This window comes from Sus scrofa, chromosome X (assembly GCF_000003025.6).
Source record: "Sus scrofa isolate TJ Tabasco breed Duroc chromosome X, Sscrofa11.1, whole genome shotgun sequence".
NCBI lineage: Eukaryota > Metazoa > Chordata > Mammalia > Artiodactyla > Suidae > Sus > Sus scrofa.
Genome location: NC_010461.5, coordinates 60,462,566 through 60,490,183, shown reverse-complemented (window position 1 = coordinate 60,490,183; position 27,618 = coordinate 60,462,566). Strand labels below are relative to the sequence as shown.

Sequence of the window (27,618 nt, the reverse complement as noted above, 5' to 3'; positions counted from 1 at the left end):
ACCTGCAACCTCTTAGTTCCTAGTCAGATTCATTTCCACTGCACCATGACGGGAACTCCCACTTAACATTTTTCAATGCTGACCCATACTCTTCAAAAACAATTTTAACAGTTGCATATTATTGTCAATAGATGTTACCATGTGGATATTTACAGTAGTTCAGCTCACCTGTGAATTTCTTTTTTTCATTCTTAGGACCCTCCATCTCCCATGAGGCTTATAGAGTTCAGTGTTGGAAACCATTCTAATCTTCAAAATAAGTCACCATGGCGGACTGAAATCTTCACAACTTGAAAGCATTCCATCAAATACTTGCTGTGCAGATAGATGTTTCAGGACTTTACAAGTTATTTATTAGCTGAATTCATCAATCTGGTAGCAATTAATTCAAGCCAGTCTTCCTCTCTTTCTTTATTTCCCCTCCCTCCATCTGTGAAAGCCTAAATGTAAAGTGTATATCTTTTCAGAGGCTCTTTTCACTCCTCTTGTCAGGTAAAGCGGAACTCAAAAGACCAAGATTCTTTAACTTCCCTAGAAAGACTATTAATCATACCAGTAGGGTCTTTGTTGTATTGAGGGGAATCAAACTATGCTTGCTGCTTGTATGCATGTGCATTTATAATCATGCATATATGCAGCATATTTACACAAAATTCTGCTGTGGTGTTGTGAAAATCAAAGTTTAAAAAATCTGGAGTTTTTATTCAATCATACTTTTTCCTAAATAGCAATTAAATATTTGCTAAGCTGTGAACACCTTTTCCATATCAGGTACCTAAAATTCAGGAGGAGGATTCAACACTGTGATCGAGGTCCTTGAATTGAGAATTGAACAATGTAAAACCTATTCCTGAAGGCACCACAGCTAATAGAGATCGGATCAGATTTCTACTATATTTATCATAATGATTGGTGTTTTAAAGACTTTAATGCCAGACTATGGTAAAATTCTCCAAAAACTTTTATTCTTTTCTATGCTACCTAGCTTTATTTTAGCCTTTATGAATTACTTTTGTGATAAAAGAAAAACTATAAGCCTAAATTATTAACCATTGGTTTAGTTAAGAGGTTTAAGGATGATTTCAGGTTTAATTATCATACTGTTAATAAAGGTAAACTTCCACAGTTGAAATTAGCCTAAGAACTTAGCACTAAAGATGTGTGTTTTCATAACAGGGATTATTGTACAGATAGTGAAAGCCTAATAGTAATATGCCAATTCTTTTTTGTTGTTGTTGTTGTTGTTGTTGTTCTTTTTGTTTGTTTGTTTCAGTAGTAGTGCAGCCATTTAAGGTAGTTTACATGGATTTCCCAATTTATAAGCCTTTCTTTTAGTCCTAGTGCCTGAATCAATGAATAGGGACACTAATGCTGCTTCTCTATAATAATAATGCCTAAGAGTATTGATAGTTTTCATTTCTCAGTCATTGCTTTAGTTCCCAGCTGCTAACAATAGAAGTCCTAACTCTGTTTACAAAGATCAGTGAGTTAGAGGCATCTTACTGATATCAAGTTGTTGAACTCCTAGAGGGATATTAAGTTTGCTAAATTACTCCCCCTAAAACCCTTTTTAGTAAAAAGAGTTGCCTGCCATAACTCTTTGGCTTCAGTGGAGCTACGAATGTGAGCAATCCAGTTACTTAAAGCAATGAAAGACCTGTTCATTTGAATCCTCTAGGTAATTGTAGTCAAGGTTAAGACTTTCAGCATAAACTAAATGGGGTGTGGCCAGCATTTCATCTGAGAGAATACTAGCTGTGACTAAATCTATTAGGGCCAAGGACTGTTTCTCAAACTCAGATGCCAATAAGTAGCCTAGAAGACTATGCACACTGCGTTTCATGATGAAACCATGTATGTTCAAATAGGAAGATTTTCTCCCCTTCCTCTTTCCCTTCAAAACTCTCTTGTTTGGGTTTATATTGAAAGCTTATTTGATCACTCACATGGTCTTATGTTTGACAAGCCTTGCCTTATATTCATATAGAAATGTACCTTTCCTAAAGGTAGGGCTGTTCCTTACTTCACAGCCAGTTGGCATCAAAGCAATCTTTCCCTTTCTCATCCATCACCTTCTGCCAAGGGTTAAGCAGAATAGCTGCTGTGATTCAAAGTCAGGAAGGAATCAAGAACTTGTTTGATGAATAGAATGTATCAGCACTCAGAAATCAGGTCATAAAAGGCAATATCAGAGAACTCTAAGGAAGCACTGGAAGGGTAAAACTCAGGAAAGCTATAATGCAGAGATGATTGTTTAATGTCTTACAGACTTACACTGTCTTCTAAAGGCCAAAAAATCAGGGTTTTACCTGGGGACTTAGGGAAATAAAGAAACCCTATTCCTATCTCTGAACCTTGATTCCACTAGTTTGTAGACTCTGATATTATTCCTGTTATAGATCATTGAGTACTGACTTCTATACTTGGACACACACCCTCAATTGGTTGACTATTTATATATAAGAAAGAGAAGTTTGTTTGATAATTACATACATACCCTGACCTGGCTCCTTTGCGTGCTTTTCCTTGGGGCCATGTCCAATACCCTCTGTGGGATTTCATTCCCCAATCTTTGGTACCCATCTTCCCCATTTGCAAAACAAAGACACTAATTGTTAGGATCATACAGGTGAAAGGTGCTATGTAACTCCCCAGTGCTCTTATATATCTTTCATTGCAGGACTGGAATGAAAAGTCTAACCAGAACAGTATTTCTAAACAGATCAGTGTGCTCCATTCTTTCTTCCATGCTGTCATTGACGATTGTTCTTACAGAGCTTAGAGTACTTTATTACTGTTATTCCATTCATTCTAACAGTATCTTTGGGAAGAGACAGAATAGAAATTACTTTCCTCACAGTCGAACCTGAAAAAATTAAAGGCAAATGAAATGAAGTGCCCTCCAAAACAAATAGCTGTCTGGGACAGAACTCACAGTTGCCATGTCCAGTGCACTGTTAGAATGACTTAGCTTCCCAGTATTGGAATAACCATGGAGCAGCTTAGAACATAACAGCAAGCAGGGCAGGATTACATTTCAAAATAGTCTCACTTTGTCCAAAATCTGGAAGTATGCAATTAATACAATTCTTATTTTCTGTGTGATAGAAATACTATATGTGCTTCTTTTCCCCTCTTTCCCCATGTGACACATGTATTTTACACCGAATGGCATCAGCCAGTGCTGTTATGTCCTCTGGCACCCATAGAGCCCATCCTCAGGGCTGTTTTTAGCAGAGAAAAGAATATGCTTCTCCATGTTAATGCCAAATTGCACAAAGTGTAGACATTGAGATTAATGGTGATTTACGCACAATCCTAGCAGGTTTGTTTTAAGAATATTTAATATATATTATTATAATGTGCATCTGAAATTTAACATGGCCCAAATTCATAGGAATGTAACAGTCATGCAAAGCCTGTCCTTTTCACCTATCATCACACATATATACATGAGTGCACACACACACACGCCCCCAAAGCAGGCTGCCTGGTCATCAGGAGCAAATACTTTAAAGGAATGAGTCTCTGTCCTCTACTTTTAGAAAAAAGTCCAGGGAGTTCCCGTCGTGGCGCAGTGGTTAACGAATCCGACTAGGAACCATGAGGTTGCGGGTTCAATCCCTGCCCTTGCTCAGTGGGTTAAGGATCTGGCGTTGCCGTGAGCTGTGGTGTAGGTTGCAGACGCGGCTCGGATCCCGCGTTGCTGTGGCTCTGGCGTAGGCCAGCGGCTACAGCTCCAATTAGACCCCTAGCCTGGGAACCTCCATATGCCGCTGGAGCGGCCCAAGAAATGGCAAAAAAAAAAAGAAAGAAAAAAGTCCAACAGTCACTGCAAGTGAAGAATATTTCATTTATACATTCTAGAACTTCTGCTCCTAGGTACTTAATTAGTGCAAGAGACATGTACTGTGCCTCTATCAGAGTCATAGAAGGCATGTGACAAGATTGTTAGACCTTTCCACAAGTCTCATATTCTTAGAAAATTCATGACTTCCATCCAATCAGTAGGAAGTGGTTTATGAGGTATAGCACGTCTGCATTTCTTCAACAATAGCTATAATGTACCATATTAAATTATAGTCTTTTGCATGCAGCTATAATGTAACATAATAATGAATAGATATCTCCTAATAGCATGCAACCCATGACTGTTTACTTCCCCAAAAGGGCTAGAGCTGTGTCCCACACAGTGTTCAAAACTATTAAGTATATTTTTTGTAGCAGCCTGGTATATGACCATCAGTAGATTTAGATATGACTGTAACATATCAGGAAATAGATTATTAGTAGAGAATGATTAAAGGGAAAAAACAGTAAGATAAGATGCATTTAAGGAATAATGGCTGTCACCCTGTTGGCTAAATCAGCAAAGGGACACAGCAGGAAAGTTCGTACTATGTCTTAGTAATATATGAAATACATTGAAGAGCCAGAAAAACTAAAGCACTGGGGACCTCAGAAGTTAAGCTCATGTTGCCAATTTGTTACAAATCCTTTTTTCCCACCAATCTGCTTAAAATGATTATATAAAGTATTCGTAAAACCATGTGTCTTGCTACAGAAATACCCAAAAATACTAACTTTATCTTCCTAAGTCCTTTATTAAAAGCATATGCATAAAATTGTTGTTTCTTTTATATATTATGATTTTGTAAACAGTGTTGGTAAAGCCTAAAATTTCAGACCACTTTGATGGAAGTTTCTATATATCTCATTTCATGGGTATATAGTGTATTCACTCCCAGGTTGATTGGTATCTGTGGTATGTAGACGCCTATGTAACATCTCATCTTCCAAACACCCCCTTCAGCCCTGTGCTCAGTATTCCTCTCTTATGTTCCTATGTGGATATGAGTGGTGAAATCAGCAGCAATGGCTTTTAGATAGAATGCGAACTGGTCTAATCATGTTCAGTCTCCACTCAACCTGACACATATTTTGCCTTTCCATCTATTATTATGATAAGTAAAAAGAAAAAGAAAGAACTTATGTGCCTAAGGATGATATGAACCCTGGTTTTCTTTTTCTTGCACTGAAGACTATGTTTATTCTCCAGATGTATAACCTGAAAAAAAAAAAAATGCAATGATCCTGAGAAAAGTTTACAGCGGTCCGCCTGCTCCTAAGTTGCACATTACCCTCAGAGAAATATTTGGAGACCCTTATTAAGTAAGCCCCAAATAAGGTTCCCCTCAATAGATGATCCATTTGCACAAAAAATCCTTTATAGACAAAATTAGCTTACAGGAAGGCATAAGTCACTGAAAATGCAGAGCACTGAAGGCTCAAGTTTGGAACAATAACTGCTGATCATGATTAAATAATGGAGAACTTGAATCACCTTGGAGAGGCCTAACCCATAGAGGTCAGACTTTAAACCAGAAAGAAGTCTTTTATTCCAGTTAAGCTTATTTTAAAAGTACTTACTTTCTGGAGTTTCTTCTGTGACACAGTTAGGAATCCAACTGCAGCAGCTCAGGTCCCCATGAAGGCACAGGTTTGATCCCCAGCTCAGCACAGTGGCTTAAAGGATCCAGCATTGATGCATTTGTGGCATATGTCTCAGCTGTGGCTCAGATTCAGTCCTGGGAACTTGTCTCTGCCACAAATGCAGCCATTAAAAAAATACTTTTTCCTAGGTGAAGACCCCAAAATATCTCAGCTGAAAGTCCCATTTCATTTATTCCAATGAATCAGCTATAAACAGCTTTAATTTACATCACAAATACAATGTAAAAAAATCAAATAGTAGAAACAAAGAACGACCAATTTCTAGATTTTAAAAAAGGCAAAAAAGAGGAGGCATTATACAAGAATCGTATTATGTAGGGGGGTTACTAAGGAAATTCAAGGCATAGACATTTAACAAGAAGATTTAATTTATAGATACAGATATAAAGGTATAGGTATAATGGTTTATACAAGAATGTGTAAACATAGAGACATTTTCTTCATAAACATTTTAAAATTTTTCTCACCATATGCAGGGACATTGAAAAATCAGTCAGCTTCTTTTTGAATATTAAAATATTCATTTTCACATAGTATAATATTTCAATGTTTAGACTTCCAAGTTTACAGGGGTGGAAAATTCATGATAGTAAAAAGCACACTTTGGAGTTCTCTGGTGGCTATGTGGGTTAAGGATCTGGCCTTGTCACTGCTGTGGCTTGGGTGGCTGCTGTGGCACAGGTTCAAATCCTTTCTCATGCCGCAGGTGTGACCAAAAAAAAAAAAAATCACATTTTAAGCAAACCTTTATTAAAAGTATTTCAATATGGTTTTAAAAGAAATTTTCCTCATAAACCTTAACTGAAGCACTTATATTAATTTTACAAATTAGTGCAATATTAGACCCAGAATCTGACAATATTGGTGTTGATTTTTTTAAAGCACAATGTGAGGGCCATGAGTTCAGTTTTATTTGGGGTGCACTGAGGACTGTAATGGAGGAGAGAGCCTCTCAGATAGGTCTGAGGAACTTTCCAAAGAGGCAGCGAAGGGTTTATGTGCAACCAAGCACACATTTTAGTAGAAGTTTGCTGCTAGTCATGAGAAGGTTGCTGCTAATCACAAGAGCAGATTCTTCATTAATGATTTTAGTGCTTTTCTAGAAATGAGAAGATGTAAGGATTTGGGTTCATAAAACTTCCTACTGAAAATAGGTATCCGAAGACCTATTCTGCCAGTTTTTCCCAGAGCACAGAGTGCCTCATTCCTGGTCTCCACCCTGAAATCTTTTCAGGGTATATTAAAGGTCAGTGAATGCTATGTCCCATGATTTAATCCTTGTAGGGACAGATGGCAAGAAACATTCTTGAGTTGGCATTGGCCAACTCTAAAATAAATCTGGCTATAGCATATAAGAATTTCAATAAAAATAAAATGCTATTAATTGTACAAGAAAAGCAAAAGTTTTGCTATTGGAATATTAAAGAATATAGGTCACTAGTCAAAATTTGTCATTGTTATATTTACGAATCTACTATCATACTATTTATAAATTACCCTGAACAATTAGAAAGCACTTATTAGAGTGATGTGGTTCAGAGGGAACCAATAAAAATGTAAATGTGAAGTGGCTTCTGAATCACATGTGTGTGAGGGGTCAGGGCTATTGAGTGCTGGGGGATGAGGGTTCTATAAGAAGTAAACAATCAAGGGTGAATACTGGGGGAAATAGCTAAGCTGAGAAACATTAATTCCACTTTATTATCATTTCCCCTAAACTTTGAAGCCTTCTATCTTATACCTACATATTTTCAATATATTAAGATTGTAATTTTGAAAAGGATAACATTAACTTACCTCTTCTATTTCTATCCTATTTGTTGACCAATCCATAGACAACTTAAAATAACACCAGAACCATTTGGAGCATCTATTTCTAAACATTATTTTAAAATACTTTCATTTGTCATGAACTTAGGAAGTTTTCTACATTTCATTCAGCTGAAAGTTCTGGACAAATTCAGTTCCGCCAAAGTCATCAAAAATAATTTTGCCTTTATATGAGTATTTTCAAAGGGTGTAATCCTAGTTGCAATCCTAGTTGATAAATAAAACAATGTATTTTGAGTCTTTCTAGTGTAACCCAAACTAGCTTTAAATCTACTTCTTTATGATAATTCTCACTGGTATTAGCTATCATCTTTGGGAATACCATTGTCAAGAAAGAAAAGAAGAGTAGTGGGAAGAGAGGGAAACTGAACTCATTTGAGGTTGCCTTAAAACAGGAACCCTATACCTTATTTTGGTTATGCACACCTTTGAGAATCTAAAGAAAGCTATGGATACTATTTATATAAAAGTGCATACACACAGAGAATTTTATAATTTCAGAGGGTTTACAGAGACTCTGAAATATGTTCATACACCCTAATTAAGAATTCCTACCTTTAATTATTTCCCATGTTTATAGAATCAAATAAGTGAACCTGTGTGTGATACTGTGTTACCAAACTGGGCTACAGTTACCAATTAATGCAAACTCTATTACTGAGTTTATTATATTTTCAGAATTTGCTATTTCCGTATTCCTCCACCCCATTACCTTAGGCTCTGGAGCAGTTAGATGAGCAGCAGAATGGTTGTTGCTAAGGATATCAGAGAGATGGGCTGTGAACACAGCAGGTAATATATAAAGTCCTCTTTTTAGACAACAAAGGACCAAATGTTTCTCATCAAATTAGAGGAGCTTTAATATGACAGCTGTTGGAGTATTTAGCTCATATCAGTGTTATTTTTAGTGACATGACATTGGCTTTTAAATGTCAGAAATGAGTTTTTAAGGAGAATCTTCTATTATAAGCATTATGCTCTTTTTTACTCTCAAACTCCCTGTCATTTATTGCATTTGTAAATTGTATGCCTATAGTTTAAATAGCACTCTTAATGTGTGAATTTATGCTACATGGCACTGGTTCTCAAAATGGAGACCACAAAGAACCATCCAAAAGGAACATGGGAAACAATCTCTGGATCTCTGGGCCAGAAAAAGTTCATTTTGCCTCTAGGCAGAGTGGAAAAAAATTGGTAATTCATGGACCAAGATCTATAGGGCTCACAAGGGTATTAGGTAGTGAGTAATGCAGAAAAGTATGCCTCGACCAAAGGTTGCTCTGGACTTACTAGGCAAAGCTTACTTAAAAACAAGCCTTTGCTGTGCAAAAGCTTTTCAGTTTGATGAGGTCCCATGGGTTTATTTTTGCTCTAATTTCTATTGCTTTGGGAGACTGACCTGAGAAAATGTTCATAATGTTGATGTCAGAGAGTGTTTTGCCTATGTTTTCTTCTAGGAGTTGGATGGTGTCCTGTCATATATTTAAGTCTTTCAGCCATTTGGAGTTTCTTTTTGTGCATGGTGTGAGGGTGTGTTCTAGTTTCATTGCTTTGCATGCAGCTGTCCAGGTTTCCCAGCAATGCTTGCTGAATAGACTTTCTTTTTCCCATTTGATGTTCTTGCCTCCCTTGTCAAAGATTAATGGACCATAGGTGTCAGGGTTTATTTCCGGATTCTCTATTCTGTTCCATTGGTCTGTCTGTCTGTTTTGATACCAGTACCACACTGTTTTGATGACTGTGGCTTTGTAGTATTTCTTGAGGTCTAGGAGAGTTATGCCTCCTGCTTGGTTTTTGTTTCTCAGGATTGCTTTGGCGATTCTGGGTCTTTTGTGGTTCCATCTAAATGTTTGGATTGTTTGTTGTAGTTCTGTGAAAAATGTCATGGGTAATTTGATAGGGACTGCATTGAATCTGTAGATTGCTTTGGGTGGTATGGCCATTTTCACAATATTGATTTTCCCAATCCAGGAACATGGAATATCTTTCCATTTCTTTACATCTTCTTTGATTTCTTTGATTAAAGTTTTATAGTTCTCGGCATATAGGTCCTTTGGCTCTTTCGTCAGGTGTATTCCGAGGTATTTGATTTTGTGAGGTGCAATTTTAAAAGGTATCGTATTTTTGTATTCCTTTTCTAGTGTTTCATTGCTGGTATACAGAAATGCAACTGACTTCTGAATGTTAATCTTATATCCTGCTACTTTGCTGAATTGATTAATCAGTTCAAGGAGTTTTGGGGTTGAGTCCTTAGGGTTTTCTAGGTATAGTATCATGTCATCTGCATACAGTGACAGTTTGATCTCTTCTCTTCCTATATGGATGCCTTTTATTTCTTTTGTTTGCCTAATTGCTGTGGCTAGGACTTCCAAAACGATGTTGAAGAGCAGTGGTGAGAGTGGGCATCCCTGTCTTGTTCCACATTTGAGTGAGAAGGCTTTCAGTTTTTCCCCATTGAGGATTATATTTGCTGTGGGTTTCTCATAAATGGCTTTGATTATATTCAGGAATGTTCCCTCTATACCCACTTTGGCGAGGGTCTTGATCATGAATGGATGTTGAACTTTGTCAAATGCTTTTTCTGCGTCTATTGAGATGATCATATGATTTTTGACTTTTTTTTTGTTAATGTGGTGTATGATGCTGATTGATTTGCGTATGTTGAACCATGCTTGTGAACCTGGGATGACCCCAACCTGGTCATGGTGTATAATTTTTTGGGTATGTTGTTGGATTCGGTTGGCTAAGATTTTGTTGAGAATTTTTGCATCTATATTCATCAATGATATTGGGCGATAGTTTTCTTTTTTGGTGGTATCTCTGTCTGGTTTTGGAATGAGGGTGATGGTGGCCTCATAGAATGTCTTTGGGAGTATTCCTTCTTCTTCAACCTTTTGAAAGAGTTTCAGGAGGATGGGCACCAATTCCTCTTATATGTTTGATAAAATTCACCTGTGAAGCCATCTGGTCCTGGACTTTTATTTGTCGGGAGTGATTTTATGACCTCTTCAATTTCATTTCTAGTGATCGGTCTGTTCAGTTGGTCTGTTTCTGCTTGATTCAGTTTTGGCAGGCTGGAAGATTCTAGAAAATTGTCCATTTCTTCCAGATTGTCAAACTTGTTGCCATATAGTTGTTCATAGTATTCTCTTATGGTTTTTTGTATTTCTGCTGTATCTGTTGTGATTTCTCCTTTTTCATTTATAATTTTGGTTATTTGGGTCCAAAAAAAAAGCAAAAAGACAACTTACAGAATGGGAGAAAATAGTTTCAAATGATGCAACCGACAAGGGCTTAATCTCTAGAATATATAAGCAACTTATACAACTCAACAGCAAAAAAAACCAATCAATCAATGGAAAAATGGGCAAAAGACCTGAACAGACATTTCTCCAAAGAAGATATACAGATGGCCAACAAACACATGAAAAAATGCTCAACATTGCTGATTATAAGAGAAATGCAAATCAAAACTACCATGAGATACCACCTCACACCAGTCAGAATGGCCATCATTAATAAATCCACAAATAACAAGTGCTGGAAGGGCTGAGGAGAAAAGGGAACCCTCCTGCACTGTTGGTGGGAATGTAAACTAGTACAGCCACTATGGAGAACAGTTTGGAGATACCTTAGAAATCTATACATAGAACTTCCATATGACCCTGCAATCCCACTCTTGGGCATATATCCGGATAAAACTCTCCTTAAAAGAGACACGTGCACCCGCATGTTCATTGCAGCACTATTCACAATAGCCAGGACATGGAAACAACCCAAATGTCCATCGACAGATGATTGGATTCGGAAGAGGTGGTATATATACACAATGGAATACTACTCAGCCATAAAAAAGAATGACATCATGCCATTTGCAGCAACATGGATGGAACTAGAGAATCTCATCCTGAGTGAAATGAGCCAGAAAGACAAAGACAAATACCATATGATATCACTTATAACTGGAATCTAATATCCAGCACAAATGAACATCTCCTCAGAAAAGAAAATCATGGACTTGGAGAAGAGACTTGTGGCTGCCTGATGGGAGGGGGAGGGAGTGGGAGGGATCGGGAGCTTGGGCTTATCAGACACAACTTAGAATAGATTTACAAGGAGATCCTGCTGAATAGCATTGAGAACTTTGTCTAGATACTTATGTTGCAACAGAAGAAAGGGTGGGGGCAAAACTGTAATTGCAATGTATACATGTAAGGATAACCTGACCCCCTTGCTGTACAGTGGGAAAATAAAAAAAATAAAATAAAATAAAATAAAAACAAGCCTTATGAAGATCAGATTGTTCACAAGTAACTTCATTGTGTCCCAGAACAAAACTCAAGAATATTAATGGTAATAAAAATATCTAGCACCCAACATTATAAAATTTGCAGTATTAGGCATTCAATACTTAACCACCAGGCAGTTGAAGGAGCAATAAAATAAAAACAATAAAGGAAATAAAAAATTAATGGTAAAAACAGATGTATAAGTGACAGAGATAATAGAATTTGTAGAAAACAAACGTTAAAAAAGTTATATTCCATATATTTAAAAAGGTAGAAAGCATAAGCATGTTGAGAAACGTGAAGTAGAGTGCTGTTGTGCCTCAGCACTAAAGAACCTGACCAGTATCCATGAGGATGTAGGTTTGATTCCTGGCCTCGCTCAGGGCATTAAGGATCTGGCATTGCCATGAGCTGTGGTGTGGCTCATGTGGCTCAGATCTGGCATTGCTATGGCTGTGACGTAGGCTGGCAACTGCCGCTTTGATTCGCCCCCTAGCCTGGGAACTTCCATATGCTGCATGTGTGGATCTAAAAGGTAAAAAAGAAGAAGAAGAAGAAACATGAAGAATATAAAAATTGAACTTCTATAGTTTAAAAGTGACAGAGATGCAAATGTGCTGTACAGCATTACCAGATCATTAGAAACTGGAAAAAAATTCTAAATGAAGTTGATTATATAGGGGTTTTGATTAGAAACTATCTAAAATTGAATAGAAGAAAAAAGAGTGAAATAAAAAGAACATACAACCATTGAGTTGTGGGCAAACTCCAAGCTGCTTAATATAAGTGTAATTGTTAGTCTTAAGAGGAGGATGCAGAAAAACACTTTGAAGAAATAGTGGCCAGAGGAGATAAATTCCAGAATAGTGGTGTGAGAAGCTCCAGACACTTTCTCCATCAAAAATTATTTTTAAAACAGCCATTTTACATGTCTCATAATTCTCCTAAGAGCATATAGAAAATGAAGAAAGAATCATATAAGAAAGTCTACTATATTTCACTACTTACAAGACTATGGCATTTGAAACATAACCTGCTCCCTCCATTCGCCCCCCTCACCAGCTCAGCATATTGCAAGCTCTATTCCAAGCAGGTGTAGCCAAGAACACAGGGCTCCTTCTCCCAAGTTACCAGAGAAGTATTTGGTTTAGAGTGGCAGACCACCTTCATCCCACACTCCAGTTCTGTGTGGCAGAAGCTCTATCCTAGGCAAGAGTGGTTTAAAATCTGGGGACTATTTATCCACCAGCCCACAACTGTAGGACAGAACTTCCACCCCAGGCAAGGAAGGTTGATCATCCTCACACAGACTTGCTCGTGCAGCAAGGAGAAGCAGTCATGGAAAGAGCACCAGGGAAGGTAAGCCAAAAACACCAGAGGTTACTATGCCCAATAAGTGCCCTCCTCATAAAACAGAAGTTTCACTCTGAGAGAAGTGGGCCACTTTCCCTGTCAACTGTTCTAGAGCAGTGGTCTAGAAATTTTGCCCAAGGATGAGAGGCAGGACATAAGAACAGATAGCTCAATGCTCTCCCCAATACAACAGAATTTATTTGAAATACAACGTAGGGTAATTCAAGCCTAAGGGTGCTCTTAAAAGCAATGGAGATTTTAGTAGTAAGCAATTAAGAGGCTGCTATAGCTCCATTAGAGAAATAAGCTAAACCATAGACCAGCTAGATGTCTAACAAAGAGAATCATGGAAAGAGACAATGAAGGGGAGTAGATTTTGCCACCCCAAAATATGACTTTGGCATATTTACTATTTTAAGCTGGTTATTAAAAAAAAAAAAACAGGAGTTCCCGTCGTGGCGCAGTGGTTAACGAATCCGACTAGGAACCATGAGGTTGTGGGTTCGGTCCCTGCCCTTGCTCAGTGGGTTAACGATCCGGCGTTGCCGTGAGCTGTGGTGTAGGTTGCAGACGCGGCTCGGATCCCGCGTTGCTGTGGCTCTGGCGTAGGCTGGTGGCTACAGCTCCGATTCAACCCCTAGCCTGGGAACCTCCATATGCCGCGGGAGCGGCCCAAGAAATAGCAACAACAACAAAAAAAAAAAGACAAAAAAAAAAAAAACAAAAACAGCAGACATGAGAGAAGTTCTGAAAACTGAGTAGAATTTACCCTTTTGTAAGATATATTTACATTTATAAGGGAAATCTCCATTTGTAAACATGTCTCCCTTTCTGTACCAGGAAGAGAAAGATGATACTAAATCTCTAGAAACTCTTATCAATGGAGAAAGCAATGACTTCGATCTGTGTAACTACTTTATCCAAGTTTACTGTGCTTTTCCTGTTAACTTTCTATAACTGACCACCCCCAATATCTCCTTTTATCTTTAGCTGAAGATAGTATTTAAGGTGATGGCTTCACCCAATTCAGACAATTACTCGGTTTTCTTGGGTATCTCCCATGTATGCAGGAGGTATACATGTTATTAAGCATTTGTTTGTTTTTCTCTTGTTAATCTGTCTTACATCAACTTAATTATTAGACAGCCAAATAACCTGGTAGAAGAAAAGGAAAAATTTCCATCCCTACACAGCAAACAGGAGCCCTCCTGTGGTAGGAACAAATTAAATTGGATCAGACTGTATAACAATTTATGACCCAGGTCACTGTTTTAATAGTGAAATCACCCACCAATTAGAAGATGCAAATGGCTGGGTATTATACTAACAGAGGCAGATGGCTTAACAGAGATCGGGGAAAGAGACAGCAATAGAAGGACCTGCTAAAACCATGTGATTCCATGGGGAGTGTATTCATGCCCAAAGCTAGCTGCATGCTCTGAAGAGAGACATCAGATACCTCACATTGCAGCAAAAACACTTCACTAAAAGAATACAGCCATGGCTCTAAACAAAAAAAATAACCAAAAAAAAAGTAAGCCTCAAAGACAGAGTGATCAATACCCCCAAGTAACTATAATATATTATCATAAATGTCCAATTTCCAATAACATATTATGGAACATGCAAAGAAAAATGAAAGTATGATAAATACATGGGAAAAAATCAGGTAGTACAATCTGCCTTTGAGAGAGCCTACGTGTTGGACTTAGCAAAGACTTCAAAGCAGGTGTAATGAATATGCTCAAAGAAATAAAAGAAACCATGATTAAAACAATCAAAGTATGATGATACTTTTTTCAAATAGAATAAATAAAGAGAGAAAAAATTATCAAAAATAAACCCAACAATAGGAAATTTTGGAGTTGAAAACTAAAATAATTGAAATGAAAAACTCACTGAGGTGTTCAACAGTATATCTGAGCTGGAAGATGAATAAGCAAACCTGAAGACAAATGATATAAGACTGTGCAATCCAGAAAATAAATAGGAAAAAGAAGGATGGGAGCAACCTGAAGAATAGATGCACGGCATCGGTCTTTATTTTCCAAATCTGGAACTTAGGATTGGAAGAGTGATGGGCTTTGCTGGAAAATACTGCTAGGAAAAATAAAAACCCAGATACCTGGGACAAAAGATATGGTTAAGACAATACACTGCCTAAAGCCTGAGAGAAAAAGCTGAGGGAGACTGGAAAATTTGGACATCCAAAAGTACCTATGGAGGAGTTCCTGTTGCAGCGCAGCAGAAATGAATCTGACTAGGAACCACGAGGTTGCAGGTTTGCTCCCTGGCCTCACTCAGGGGGTTAAGGATCTGGTGTTGTCATGAACCATGGTGTAGGCTGCAGGTGTGGCTTGGATCTGGCATTGCTGTGGCTGTGGCATAGGCCGGCAATTGTAGCTCCGGTTTGACCACTAGCCTGGGAATCTTCATATGCTGTGTGGGTGTGGTCCTAAAAAGGAAAAAAAAAAAAAAGAAGAAGTACCACCTATGGATACAGGGGAATTTAGACACCCATGTACATGCCCAGGGAAAGTGAGAAATTTTGAGCTTCCACCTTGAGTTTATGCCTAGGTTCAGTGCAAGCCTGTTAAAGGAGTGCCCTAGAACAGAACCGATCTGTAAAAACTGGGAGAGTGGTTTATTTTGTTTTTCTTTCATGTTACTTTTGTTAGTCCTTTTGTCTTTATCTCCTAGCATTCAAGAAAATCGGAGTTCCTGTGGTGGCACAGTGGTTAATGAATTCGACTAGGAACCATGAGGTTGTGGGTTCGATCCCTGGCCTTGCTTAGTGGGTTAAGGATCCAGCATTGCCGTGAGCTGTGGTGTAGGTCGCAGATGTGGCTCGGATCCCGAGTTGCTATGGCTCTGGCGTAGGCCAGTGGCTACAGCTCCAATTAAACCCCTAGCCTGGGAACCTCAATATGCCGCGGGAGCAGCCCTAGGAAAGGCAAAAAGCCAAAAAAAAAAAAAAAAAATTTAAGGAGTTCCTGTCGTGGTGCAGTGGTTAACGAATCCGACTAGGAACCATGAGGTTGCGGGTTCAGTCCCTGCCCTTGCTCAGTGGGTTAACGATCCGTTGTTGCTGTGAGCTGCCGTGTAGGTTGCAGACGCGGCTCGGATCCTGCGTTGCTGTGGCTCTGGCGTAGGCTGGTGGCTACAGCTCCGATTCGACCCCTAGCCTGGGAGCCTCCATATGCTGCAGGAGAGGCCCAAGGAAATAGCAAAAAAAAAAAAAAAGAAAAAATTTAAAGAAAATATCTGTCAAAACATTAGCTGAATAACATGAGCAAAAGGAACAGAGACTTCAGTGACTACAAACAAAAATGAATACAGAGTATAAAAATTACTTTGTAAAAGTCACTAAACATATATTGAATATTATTTTAAAATTAAAATATTACAGTATAAAATACACACATAATAAAATAATTAGCAAAGGAGGAATAGGGGAAGGAAGAAGAATTGAGGCACAGTGAAAACAAAGTAAAATGGCATCATAAATGCAACTGTTTCTATGTTTTTAAAAAGTCACTAAACAAAGAGACTACAACAGCATTCCAAAATGAAAAGCAAAACACTGTTATGGATTATATTGTGCCCCCTCAAAATTCATAAGTTCAAGCCCTAAGTCCCATTGTAATGGGGTTTGGAGATAGGGCCTTTTAAGGAAGTAATAATTAAGGTTAAATGAGGGGATAATGGTGGGGCCCTAATCTAATAGGACTGCTGTCTTTATTGAGAGGAAGAGATGCCAGGCATGCACATGCATAAAAGAAAGGGCATGTGAGGGAATAGTAAGAAATTGAAAGCCAGTGAGCGAGGTCTGATCAGAAACCAACCCTGCCAGCATCTTAATCTTGGACTTCCAGCTTTCAGAACTGTGATTTAAAAATATATATATATGTAGTTTAAACCACTCAGTCTGTGGTATTTTATTATGATACCCTAAGCAGATTAATATACCTGGGAAAAGGAAGAATCTCATTTTCAGACTTTCTACATGATAATATTCAAATTCCCAATTTTTTTAAAGGTATTTTTTAAAAAGGAAAGTATGGCAAAAAGGAAGAAATCCACTGACAGGAATAGATGCTAAAGAAGCCCAGATGTTGAAATTACTAGTTAAAGACCTTAAATCAAATGCTATAAGTATGATAAAAGACCTAAGGAAACCATGGACAAAGGACAAAAGTAAAGCAAAAATTTAGGTATAAAAATGAGAAGTATCTAGATGAGTCAAATCCTTAAAGATAGAAAGTAGAATGGTGGTTGCCAGGATTGGAGGAGGAGGGAATGAAGGGGTAATGTTTAATGGGTACAGAGTTTGAGTTTTGCAAGATGAAAAGAGCTCTGAAGATGAATGTTGGTGATTGCATAACAATACTAATGTACTGTACATTGAACTGTACAGTTTTAAACCACTAAGAAGCTAAATTGTATTATGTGTATCTTACCATAAAAAACTTTCAAAAATGAGAATATCAACAAAAATATAGACATTATAGTAAAATAACTAAACAGAAATTCTGGATCTGAAAAGTAAAATAATTGGAATAAAAATTCAATAGAGGAATTTAACAGACAATTTTGCAGGTAGAAGAAAAAAAATCAGTGTACTAGAAGATGAAAACTTTGGAATAGTCTGAAGAGCAGAAAGAAAAAAGAATGAAAGTGAACAGAGCCTAAGGGATGTGTGGGAGACTATCAAGTGGACCAACATATTTATTATGGAGGAGAAGAAAGAGAATAAGTGGGAGGAGTAAGATGGGGAGGATGAATAGAGAAAGGGACACAAAAAATATTTGAAGAAATAATTTCTGAAAACTAAACAAATTTGATGAAAGACATGAACTTACAAAAGATTGACAAAAGATCAATCAGCTCCAAGCAGGATAAATTCAAAGAGACATGTACTGAGACATAGTATAAGCAAACCGTCAAAAGCCAAAGAAAATAAATCTTGAAAGCAGCAAGAGAGAAGTAAATTATCACATACATGTGATGCTTAATAAGATTAACAATTGATTCTCATCAAAACCCATGGAGACAATAAGGCAATTGGATGACATATTTAAAATGCTGAAAGAAAAAACTATCAACCAAGACTTCTATATCCAAACAGACATAGAGACCAATGGAACAGAACAGAGAATCCAGAAATGAACCCAGACACCTACAGTCAATTAATCTTCAACAAAGGAGGCAAGAATATAAAATGAGAAAGAGACAGCATCTTCAGCAAGTATTGCTGGGAAAACTGGACAGCCACACGTAAATCAAAGAAACTAGAATACACCCTCATACCATGCCTAAAATAAACTCTAATTGGCTTAAAGACTTAAACTTAAGACAAGACACCATCAAACTCCTAGAAGACAATATAGGCAAAACGTTCTCTGACATCAACCATAAAAATGTTTTCTCAGGTCAGTCTCCCAAGGCAACAGAAATGAAAACAAAAATAAACCAATCATTTTCTCCCATTCTGTAAGTTGTCTTTTTGTTTTCTTTTGGGTTTCCTTTGCTGTGCAAAAGCTTTTCAGTTTGATTAGGTCCCATGGGTTTATTTTTGCTGTTATTTCTATTGCTTTGGGAGACAAATACACCCCTTTCTAATGCTAACAGATGGCCAATAGACACATGAAAAAATGCTCGACATCACTGATTATTAGAGAAATGCAAATCAAAACTACTATGAGTTACCACCTCATACCTGTCAGAATGGCCATCATTAACAAGTCAACAAATAACAAATGCTGGAGAGGGTGTGGAGAAAATGGTACTCTCCTGCACTGTTGGTGAGAATGTAAGTTGGTCCAACCTTTTACATTGTGGAAACAGTATGGCAATTCCTTGGAAAACTAAATATATAACTACCACATGACCCAGCAATCCCACTCTTGGGCATATATCCAGACGAAACTTTGAAAAAGATACATGCACCCCTATGCTCATAGCAACACTACTCACAACAGCCAAGACATGGAAACAACCTTAATGTCCATCAACAGATGAATGGATTAAGAGGATATGGTATATATACACAATGGAATACTACTCAGCCATAAAAAAGAACAGAATAATGACATTTGCAGCAACATGGATGGAACTAGAGACTCATACGAAGTGAAGTAAGTCAGAAATAGAATGACAAATACCATATGGTATCACTTATATCTGGAATCCAACATAGGGAAGACATGAACCTATCTATAGACAAAAATCAAACTCAAACTCATGGACATGAAGAACACTTGTGGTTGCCAAGGGGGAGGGAAAGGGAGTGTGAGGGACTGGAAGTTTGAGGTTAATGGATGCAAACTATTGCATTTGAGTGGATAAGCAATGGGATCCTGCTGTATAGCACAGGGAACTATATCTAATCACTTGTGATGGAACATGATGGAGGATAATGTGAGAAAAAGAATGTATATATAGGTGTATGACTGGGTCACTTTGCTGTATAGTAGAAATTGACAGAATACTGTAAATCAAGTATAATAAAAATTTGAAAAAAATACATAAATCAAGCATTGGCAGAACTGAAACCGGAAATAGACAGTTGTACAATAACAGCTGGAAATTTCAATAATGGATAGAATACATACACAGAAGATCAATAACAAAATATAAGAATTATTCAACTTACAAACCTGATCATATATATATATGTAGTTTATTCAATATATATCATATATATTCAGTGATATACATATCATATATATGATATATATGGGGGGAGAAACACAGCAGAGTATGTATTCTTCTAAAGGGCACATGGAGTATTCTACAGGATAAACCATATATTAGGTCACAAAAATTCTCATTAATTAAAAAAATTGACATCAGCGATCTATCTTCTCAGACCATGTATGAATTGAACTGTTTCTCCTCTGATATTCATATATTAAAACCTCAATCCCTAATGTTATGATATTTAGAGACAGGGTCTTTGAGAAGTTAACTAAAGTTAAATGAGGTCATAGGATGAGGTCATAATCTATATAGGACTAGTATCCTTATAATAATAGTGAGTAACAACAGAGATGTATTTCTCCATATGCAAACAGAGGAAAGGCCATGTGAGGACACAGCAAAAAGGCAGCTCTCTGCAAGCCAGAAAGAGGACTCACAGAAGCCAATCCTGGTAGCTCTCCTTGGATATTAGGCTCCAGAAAGATTAGAAAATAAATATTTGTTGTTTAAGCCAGCTGGTCTGTGGTATTCTGTTAGGCAACCCAGACAGACTAGTATAGATAGTAAAGGAATGAAGCTAGAAATTAATAACAGAAGGAAAGTATAAAATGCACAAATATATGAAAATTAAACAACATATTCTTAAACAATCAATGGCTCAATGAAGAAATAAGATAAATTAGATAATACTTAGAAACAAAAGAAAAATAAAACAGAAACCAAAACTTATGAGATGCAGCAAAAGCAATGGTTAGAGGGAATTTATAGCTATACTACAAATTATAGCTTACTTTTTTTTTATTCATGCTTACATTAAGAAGGAAAGATTTCCAAGCAAAAACCTAATTTTATAACTGGGGGATTTTTTTTAAAGAGCAAACTAAACACTAAACTAATAGAATAAAAAATATTATAAAAATTGAAGCAAAGACAATAGACAGAATCACAGATATATAAAATTAACACTTTAAAGAAAATAATATTGATGAAACTAGCTAGAATGAGGGAGAAAAAAGAGAAGACACCAACAACTAAAATAAGAAAGGAGAAGTGACATCATCAAGATGGTGATATAGATCATTCCTGACTTCACTCTTCCTCACAAGGAAGAACAACTAACAACTATTCAAGAGCAAGACACCACTGAGATAATCCTAAAACACAGGGATGAGGCTGAAATAGCTCTGTGTACCACAGAGACCAAGGCAGACTGCATTAGAAGGCTAAGGGAAGCAGCTACACACAGAACACATTTCCTGTACCCTAGGCCAGTGCAGCTCTACACAGAGAGTTCTCCCACAAGACTCCAGTTCCTCCAATGAGAAAAGAGCCCAGGGAGGACAACCAACACACCTAGCATTGTGGTTCACTTCATTCTTGCCCAAAGGGGGACTGCAGGGGAGTCTGCAGGGTTCAATCACTGGGAATATGACTGACAAAGAATGGAGTGGAGCGTACAACAACCAGTACACAGACATTTGGCATACCAAGTTCAAAGCAGCAGTGCCCAAGTAGTAATCCCAAGAAGTGGCTTTGCTCATCTGCACAACCAAGTTGATGCACTCTGACAAAGGACCTCATTGTGGTGCAAATCTGTCTGATTCAGATCATCAAATGAGGAATTCTGCCAGCCCTAGAGACTGGTTTGATCATGCCCATTCAAGAAGCTTAGTCATAGCCCCACCAGCTAAAGACAGTGTCTAGTCCCATATGGCTAGAGGAGCAGGTGAGAGTACCTGTAAGCTGGGTAACAGAGCAGTGCTCGAGCTGAGAGGTGGGTAGGCAAAGATGACTGTCCCTGGAAGAAAGCCAGGTTCTTCTGCTATGCCCAGGCAGGGGGATTAATTCATAGCCAATGTTGAAGGAAGGTCCTGGGTCCTCCTGATAAGAAAACCTCTTTGGGAAAAACTGGAAGAGGCCTGGAGTGGCTCCTCCCCATCCTGCCCAAGCAGGGAGACTAAGATATAGCCCACTCACTGTAGAGTGTCTCCCAGTCCCATATGACCAGGAGGAACGGTCAGAATACCTGGAATCTATGTAAGCCACCAACACATGAGCCAAGAGATGCACAGGCAGAGCCAATAATCTCCAGGGCAAAGCCAGTGGACTTGCTCAGCCAGGGAACTTGGTGCATGGATTAGCTTGAATTAAGGCAAAAAAGAACTGTACCAGATTTAGAGCTTCTTCTGCCACCATGCTCAGACAGAGAAACTAATTCATAGCCCTGCTTAGTGCTGAATTCAGCTTTCAGCCTGCTTGAATAGGGAACCCAGCCAGAGCACATGGGAAGCTGCATAACCCATCCAATACCCCTGCTTACAGTGGCACTTGAACAAAGAGCACATCCCTGGTTTTCCCTGTATGCAAAGCAAAACTGGTGGCCATATCTAACAAGGGAATTCAGTGTACACTCTTGCTTGATTTAGGTTCCCAATAATCCATACAAGCTCTAGGTTCCACAATGCTGCCCTGCCAAGGCAGGGAATCTAATTCATAGCCCCATCTACTACTGAATACTACCCATCCTGACCACCTAGTAAGCCTGAAAAGAGAATACAGGCAACTGAGGAGCCTATCCACACTGGAGTTGGGAAACAAGCCAGAAGTCTTATCCAACTGTTCTCAGCCAGTGGCACACCCCTCCCCATTTTTATATTATGTTTATTTATAACAGTCAATAAACTACTACTATAAAATGTGAGTGGAAGGAGATATAAAAGTGCAAAGTTTGGAAATTCTATTGAAGTTCTTATCAGCTTAAAACAATTATCTTATAATTTTAAGATATTTTATGTAAGCCTCATGGTAACCACAACAGAAAACCCTGAAGCAATTATACAAAAGAATATGATAAACAAGTCAAGGCACATTGATACCAAAAGACAAAAAAACATAAAAAAGACAGCATGTTAAGAAACAAGGGAAAATGGATCTACAAAAGAGACATAAAACAATTAACAAAATGACAATAGTTAGTCCTTACCTATGAATAATTACTTTAAATATAAATGAATTAAATCCTCCAATCAAATGACATAGAATGGCTGAATGGATAAAATCTAAGATCCAACAACATGCTACCTACAAAAGACTCACTTTGGCCTTAAAGACAGAAGTAGACAGAGTGAAGGAAAAATAGAAAAAGATATTTCCAAGGAATAAGTACCCAAAAAAACCTGGGGTACTATATCAGAAAAAATACTTTAAACTAAAACTAATAAAAAAAGATAAAGAAGGTCATTATATAATGATAAAAGGGGCAATCCATTAAGAAGATATAACAAGTGTAAATATCTGTGTGCCCAACACCAGAGCACCTAAATATATTAAACAAAAACTAACAGCTAAGGGAAGGATCAAGATGGTGGAGGAGTAAGATGTCACGCTCACCTTCTCCCACAAACACATCAAAAAAAAACACATCTACATCTAAAATGATTCACACAGAACATCTACTGAATGCTGGAAGAAGAACTTAAACCTCCAAAAAGGGCAAGAAACTCTTGACATAACTGGGTAGAACAAAAGAAAAAAGAAAGAGAGAGAAAAAGAGTAAAGATGGGACTAGCATTCATGAGAGGGAGCTGTGAAGGAGAAAAGGAAACCACATCCTTGGAATCCACCTAACTGACAGAAAGATCAGCTGAGCCAGAGGGACCTCAAAGTCACCAAGAAACACACAGCAGCTGGACTGAGGAGGGCAAAGTAGAGTGAGAGCTGCACAGATCATCTGCACCACCATCCTGGACGCCACAGCCTGGAGACACTTGGGTGGGGGCTGGGCACTGAGACTCAGGCTCTGGAGGTCAATTTCAGGGAGAGGACTAGGGTTGGCTGTGTGGGGACAGCCTGAGGGGCTAAGGAGAGGTGTGCCATTGGCGGGGGAGCAGTGTGCTACAAGCTGGGGAGTGGAATGCCATGGCAGAGGGAACCCAGGAGGAGATCTGGGCCTGCAGGAGAAGCAACATGACATTGTTGGAGAGGCAAGAGGAGGAAGGGGTGGACTGCCATAAAAATCTCCCTGTGAATGCAAAGACTCACAGAGGGTAGTGTGCCTCTGGCACAGGCTACGGGTGGTGAGAAGCCACTTGCTGAGGCTATGGGAGACCAGGCGCTTCTTTTGCAGGCTAAGGGCAGTTGGAGGCTAAGTGCAACATGGTGCCTCTTGCGTGATCTACAGGCAGCAGGGATGGACAGCAGCAGTTGTCTTGGAGGCCAGAGGGAGGCATGGCCTGCCACCCTGGGGGACTGTGAGTGGGCTCCACCTGTGGCCCCAGTCACCTCAGGGTTGGAAAAAAAAAAAAGGGCACTGCAACCAAGCATCACCCATTGTTGCAATCACTCCCCTGGGAACACACCCACCTTGCTGCTGCCACTGGAAAATGCCCTGGGCAGCTCCCAGATACTTGATCATTGTCCTGTCCCAAGACCCTGCAACTAAGAGCAGCTGGTGCAGCACCTCCTGCTTGGACTAAGCAGGTCGGGGTGCTTCTTGTATGGTCTACAGATAGCAGGGCCAAACCACCACAGTTATCTCTGACTCCAGAGGTGGGTGTGGCCCACCACCACTAGGGGTCTGTGAACAGGCACCACTTGCAGCCCCAATCACTTTGGAGGGCACCACATTGGAGGGCATTGCAACTGAACACCATCTGTTGTTGTTCTCACTTTCCTGGGAGCATATCCACCCTGCTGCTGCCACTCCCAAACACTCCAGGCAGTGCCCGCACACTTGATCACTGTCACTTTCCAAGATCCTGCAACTAGGAGCAGCCTGTGCAGTACCTCCTGTGTGGGTTAAGTGGGACAGGGTGCTACAGGTGGTGGAGGAAAACCACTGCAATTATCACTGACTCCAGAGGTGGGTGTGGCCTGCTAACACTAGGGGTCCTTGAACAGGCACCACTTGTGGCCCCAATCACCTCAGAGGAGGCACCGCAAATGGAATACTATCTGTCGTTTCTCTCACTCCCCTGGGAACCCACACACCCTGCCGCTGCCACTGCCAAATGCTCTGGCCACCGCCTAAATCTGCCTAAGGCTCATTACCACTTCCTAGGGCCCTGCAACTAGGAGTAGCCTGTGCACCTTCCTGCAGGTTCTTGCTGCTGTTAAGAGCCCAGCAACCAGGCAATGACTACTGGCCCTACCCATTGCCTCCTTCTCCCGAGAAACACACTCAGCAACCTGGGGATAACAGCCTGCTCACACTGAAGAAAGAGACAGCAAATATCCAAACTCCCATGCCAAAAATAAATAGTAACCCCCTACAAAATACAAAGAGGTACTCTTGCATAGAAATAGCCCTCCAATGAAGAAGCTCAGGAACCATTCCCAGTTAAAAGAACAGGAGAATTCACCTGAAGCAGCAAACAACGAAACAGACCTCTGCAGTCTGATAGACACTGAGTTCAAAAGGGAGATAGTGAAAATACTGAAGAAATTAAGGCTGAATGTATCAAGGAATTAAGAGCAGATATGAACAGTAATGCAGATTCCTTTAGAAAGGAACTAGAAAATATAAGGAGGAGCCAAGAAAAATTATAAAATTCATTTGCAGAGATGCAAAGTGAGCTAAAGGCACTAAAGAGCAGAATAAATAATGCAGAGGAACGAATTAATGACTTGGAAGATAGAATAATGGAAATCACCCCATCAGGACAGCAGACAGAAAACCCAATGAAAAAATATGAAAGCAATATAAGAGATATATGGAAAAATATAAAGCGGGCCTATCTATGCATAGTAGGAATTCCTGAAGAAGAAAAAGAAAAGGGGATTGAAAATATATTTGAAGGAATTATGGCTGAAAACTTTCCAAATATAAAGGAACTAATATCAAGATACAGGAAGCAGAGAGGGCCCCAAACAAGTTGAACCCAAATAGGCCCACACCAAGACATATTATAATAAAAATGGCAAAAGTTAAATATAAAGAGAGGATTCTAAAGGCAGCAAGAGAAACACAAAGCATTAACTATAACAGAACCCCCATAAGGCTATAAGCTGATTTCTCTACAGAAACACTACAGGCCAGAAGAGAGTGGCAAGATATATTCAAAGTTCTGTAAAGAAAAAAAATTGCAAGCTATAATATAGTTTAAAATAGAAGGGTGAATAAAGAATTTCTCCAACAAACAAAAGCTAAAAGAGTATAGCAATACTAAACCCATTCCAAAAACTAACAGCTAAAAAGAGAAATAAATAGCAATACAAGAAGAGTTGAGGACTTTGTTACACCACTCTCAACAATGGGTAGGTCATCCAGAGACTCAATAATGGATGGGCAGATCTGAACAACATTTTAGATCAAATTAACCTAATAGATATATACATAAAATATTCTATCCAACAACAATAAAATATACATTATCCTCAAGCACACATAGAACATTTTCTAGGATAAACCACATGTTAGGCCATAAAATAAATCTCAGCAAATTCAAGAAGACTGAAATCATACTAAATACCTTCTTTGACCACAGTGGCATGAAACCAAAAAATTAATAACACGAGGAAAACTAGAAAATTCATTAACACATGGAATTTAAACAACACTGTTCTAAATACCAATGAATTAAAGAATATATTAAAGAGGAAATAAAAAAGTTTCTTGGGACAAACAAACATGGAAACACAACATACCAGAACCTATTGGATGCAGGAAAAATAGTTCTAAGTACATTTATACTGATATACAACTATGTTAAGAAACAAGAAACATCTCAAGTAAACAACTTGACTCAATGCATAAAGGAACAAGCCCAAGGTTAGTAGAAAGAAGGAAATAACAAAGATCAGAGCATAAACAAATAAAAGAGACTAAAAAGATGATAGAACATATCAATGAAATAAAGAGTTCACTATTTGAAAAGATAAAGAAATTTGGCAAAACTTTAGTGAGGCTCACCAAGAAAAAAAGGAGAGGACTCAAATAAAATAAAAAATGAAAGAGAGTATGTCATAACTGATACCAGAGAAACACAAAGGATCATAAAAGACTACTGTGAACAATTATATGCAAATAAATTAGACAGCATAGAAGAAATGGATACATTCCTAGAAACATAAAATCTGGCAAGATTGAATCATGAAGAAATAGAAAATCTGAACAAACTGACTTGTTTATGTATCACTATAAATGTACTTCTTAGAACTATTTTTCCTTACTGGTAAGGAGATTGAATTAGTAATCAAAAACCTTCCAAAAAAACTAAAGTCCAGGACCAGACAGCTTTACTGGTGAGTCCTATCAAACACTAAGAGAAGAATTAATACCAATCTTTCTCATTCTCTAGGAAAAATTGAAGACAAAGGGCCTCGTTCAAACTCATTTTATGAGGCAAGCACCACCATAATTTTTAAGTGACAAAGATACCACAAGAAAAGAAAATTACAGGCCAATAACCCTGATGAACTTGGATGTAAAAATCTTGAATAATTTTAAATACTAGCAAACTGAATTCAATAATACATTAAAAGTATCATTCACCATGACCAAGTGTGAATTACTCCAAGGATGTAAAGATGGTCCAATATTTGCAAATCAGTCAATGTGATACACCACATTAACAAAATAAAGAATAAAATCATATGATCAAGACTGATGCAAGATGGTAGAGTAGGAAGACTCTGAGCTCACTACTCTAATGGGCACACCAAAATTACAACTATATACAAAGCAACTGTTGCAGAGAAACACCAGAATCTACCAGAAAAGATCTTCTACAATTAAAAACATAAAGAAGAACCACAAGACAGGTAGGAAGGACTGAGATGCAGTATAGTCAAGACCCACACCTTTAGGTGGGTAACCCACAAATGGGAGGTTAATTATAATTGCAGATGTTCTCCCCAATGAATGAGGGCAACAAGCTCCACATTGGGCTTCCTAGCTCAGGGGTCCTGCACTGGGAAAATGAGCCTGCAG

At 38.4% G+C, this 27,618-nt stretch overlaps 1 protein-coding gene across 4 annotated transcripts in view; it reads left to right on the top strand.

The window, feature by feature from the left end:
* Positions 1-4,625, top strand: part of ZDHHC15 (zinc finger DHHC-type containing 15) — a 99,634-nt gene extending 95,009 nt beyond the window's left edge. For 3 of the 4 annotated variants that reach the window (XR_002340576.1, XM_021079754.1, XM_003135195.6), the window contains one exon: positions 196-4,625. Coding sequence is in view for 1 of the 4 variants with exons in the window: in XM_021079754.1 (XP_020935413.1) it covers positions 196-248 (53 nt within the window). In the remaining 3 variants the exon portion in view is untranslated. The remainder of the gene's footprint in view (positions 1-195) is intronic. The other variant, XR_002340575.1, reaches the window with a different exon arrangement.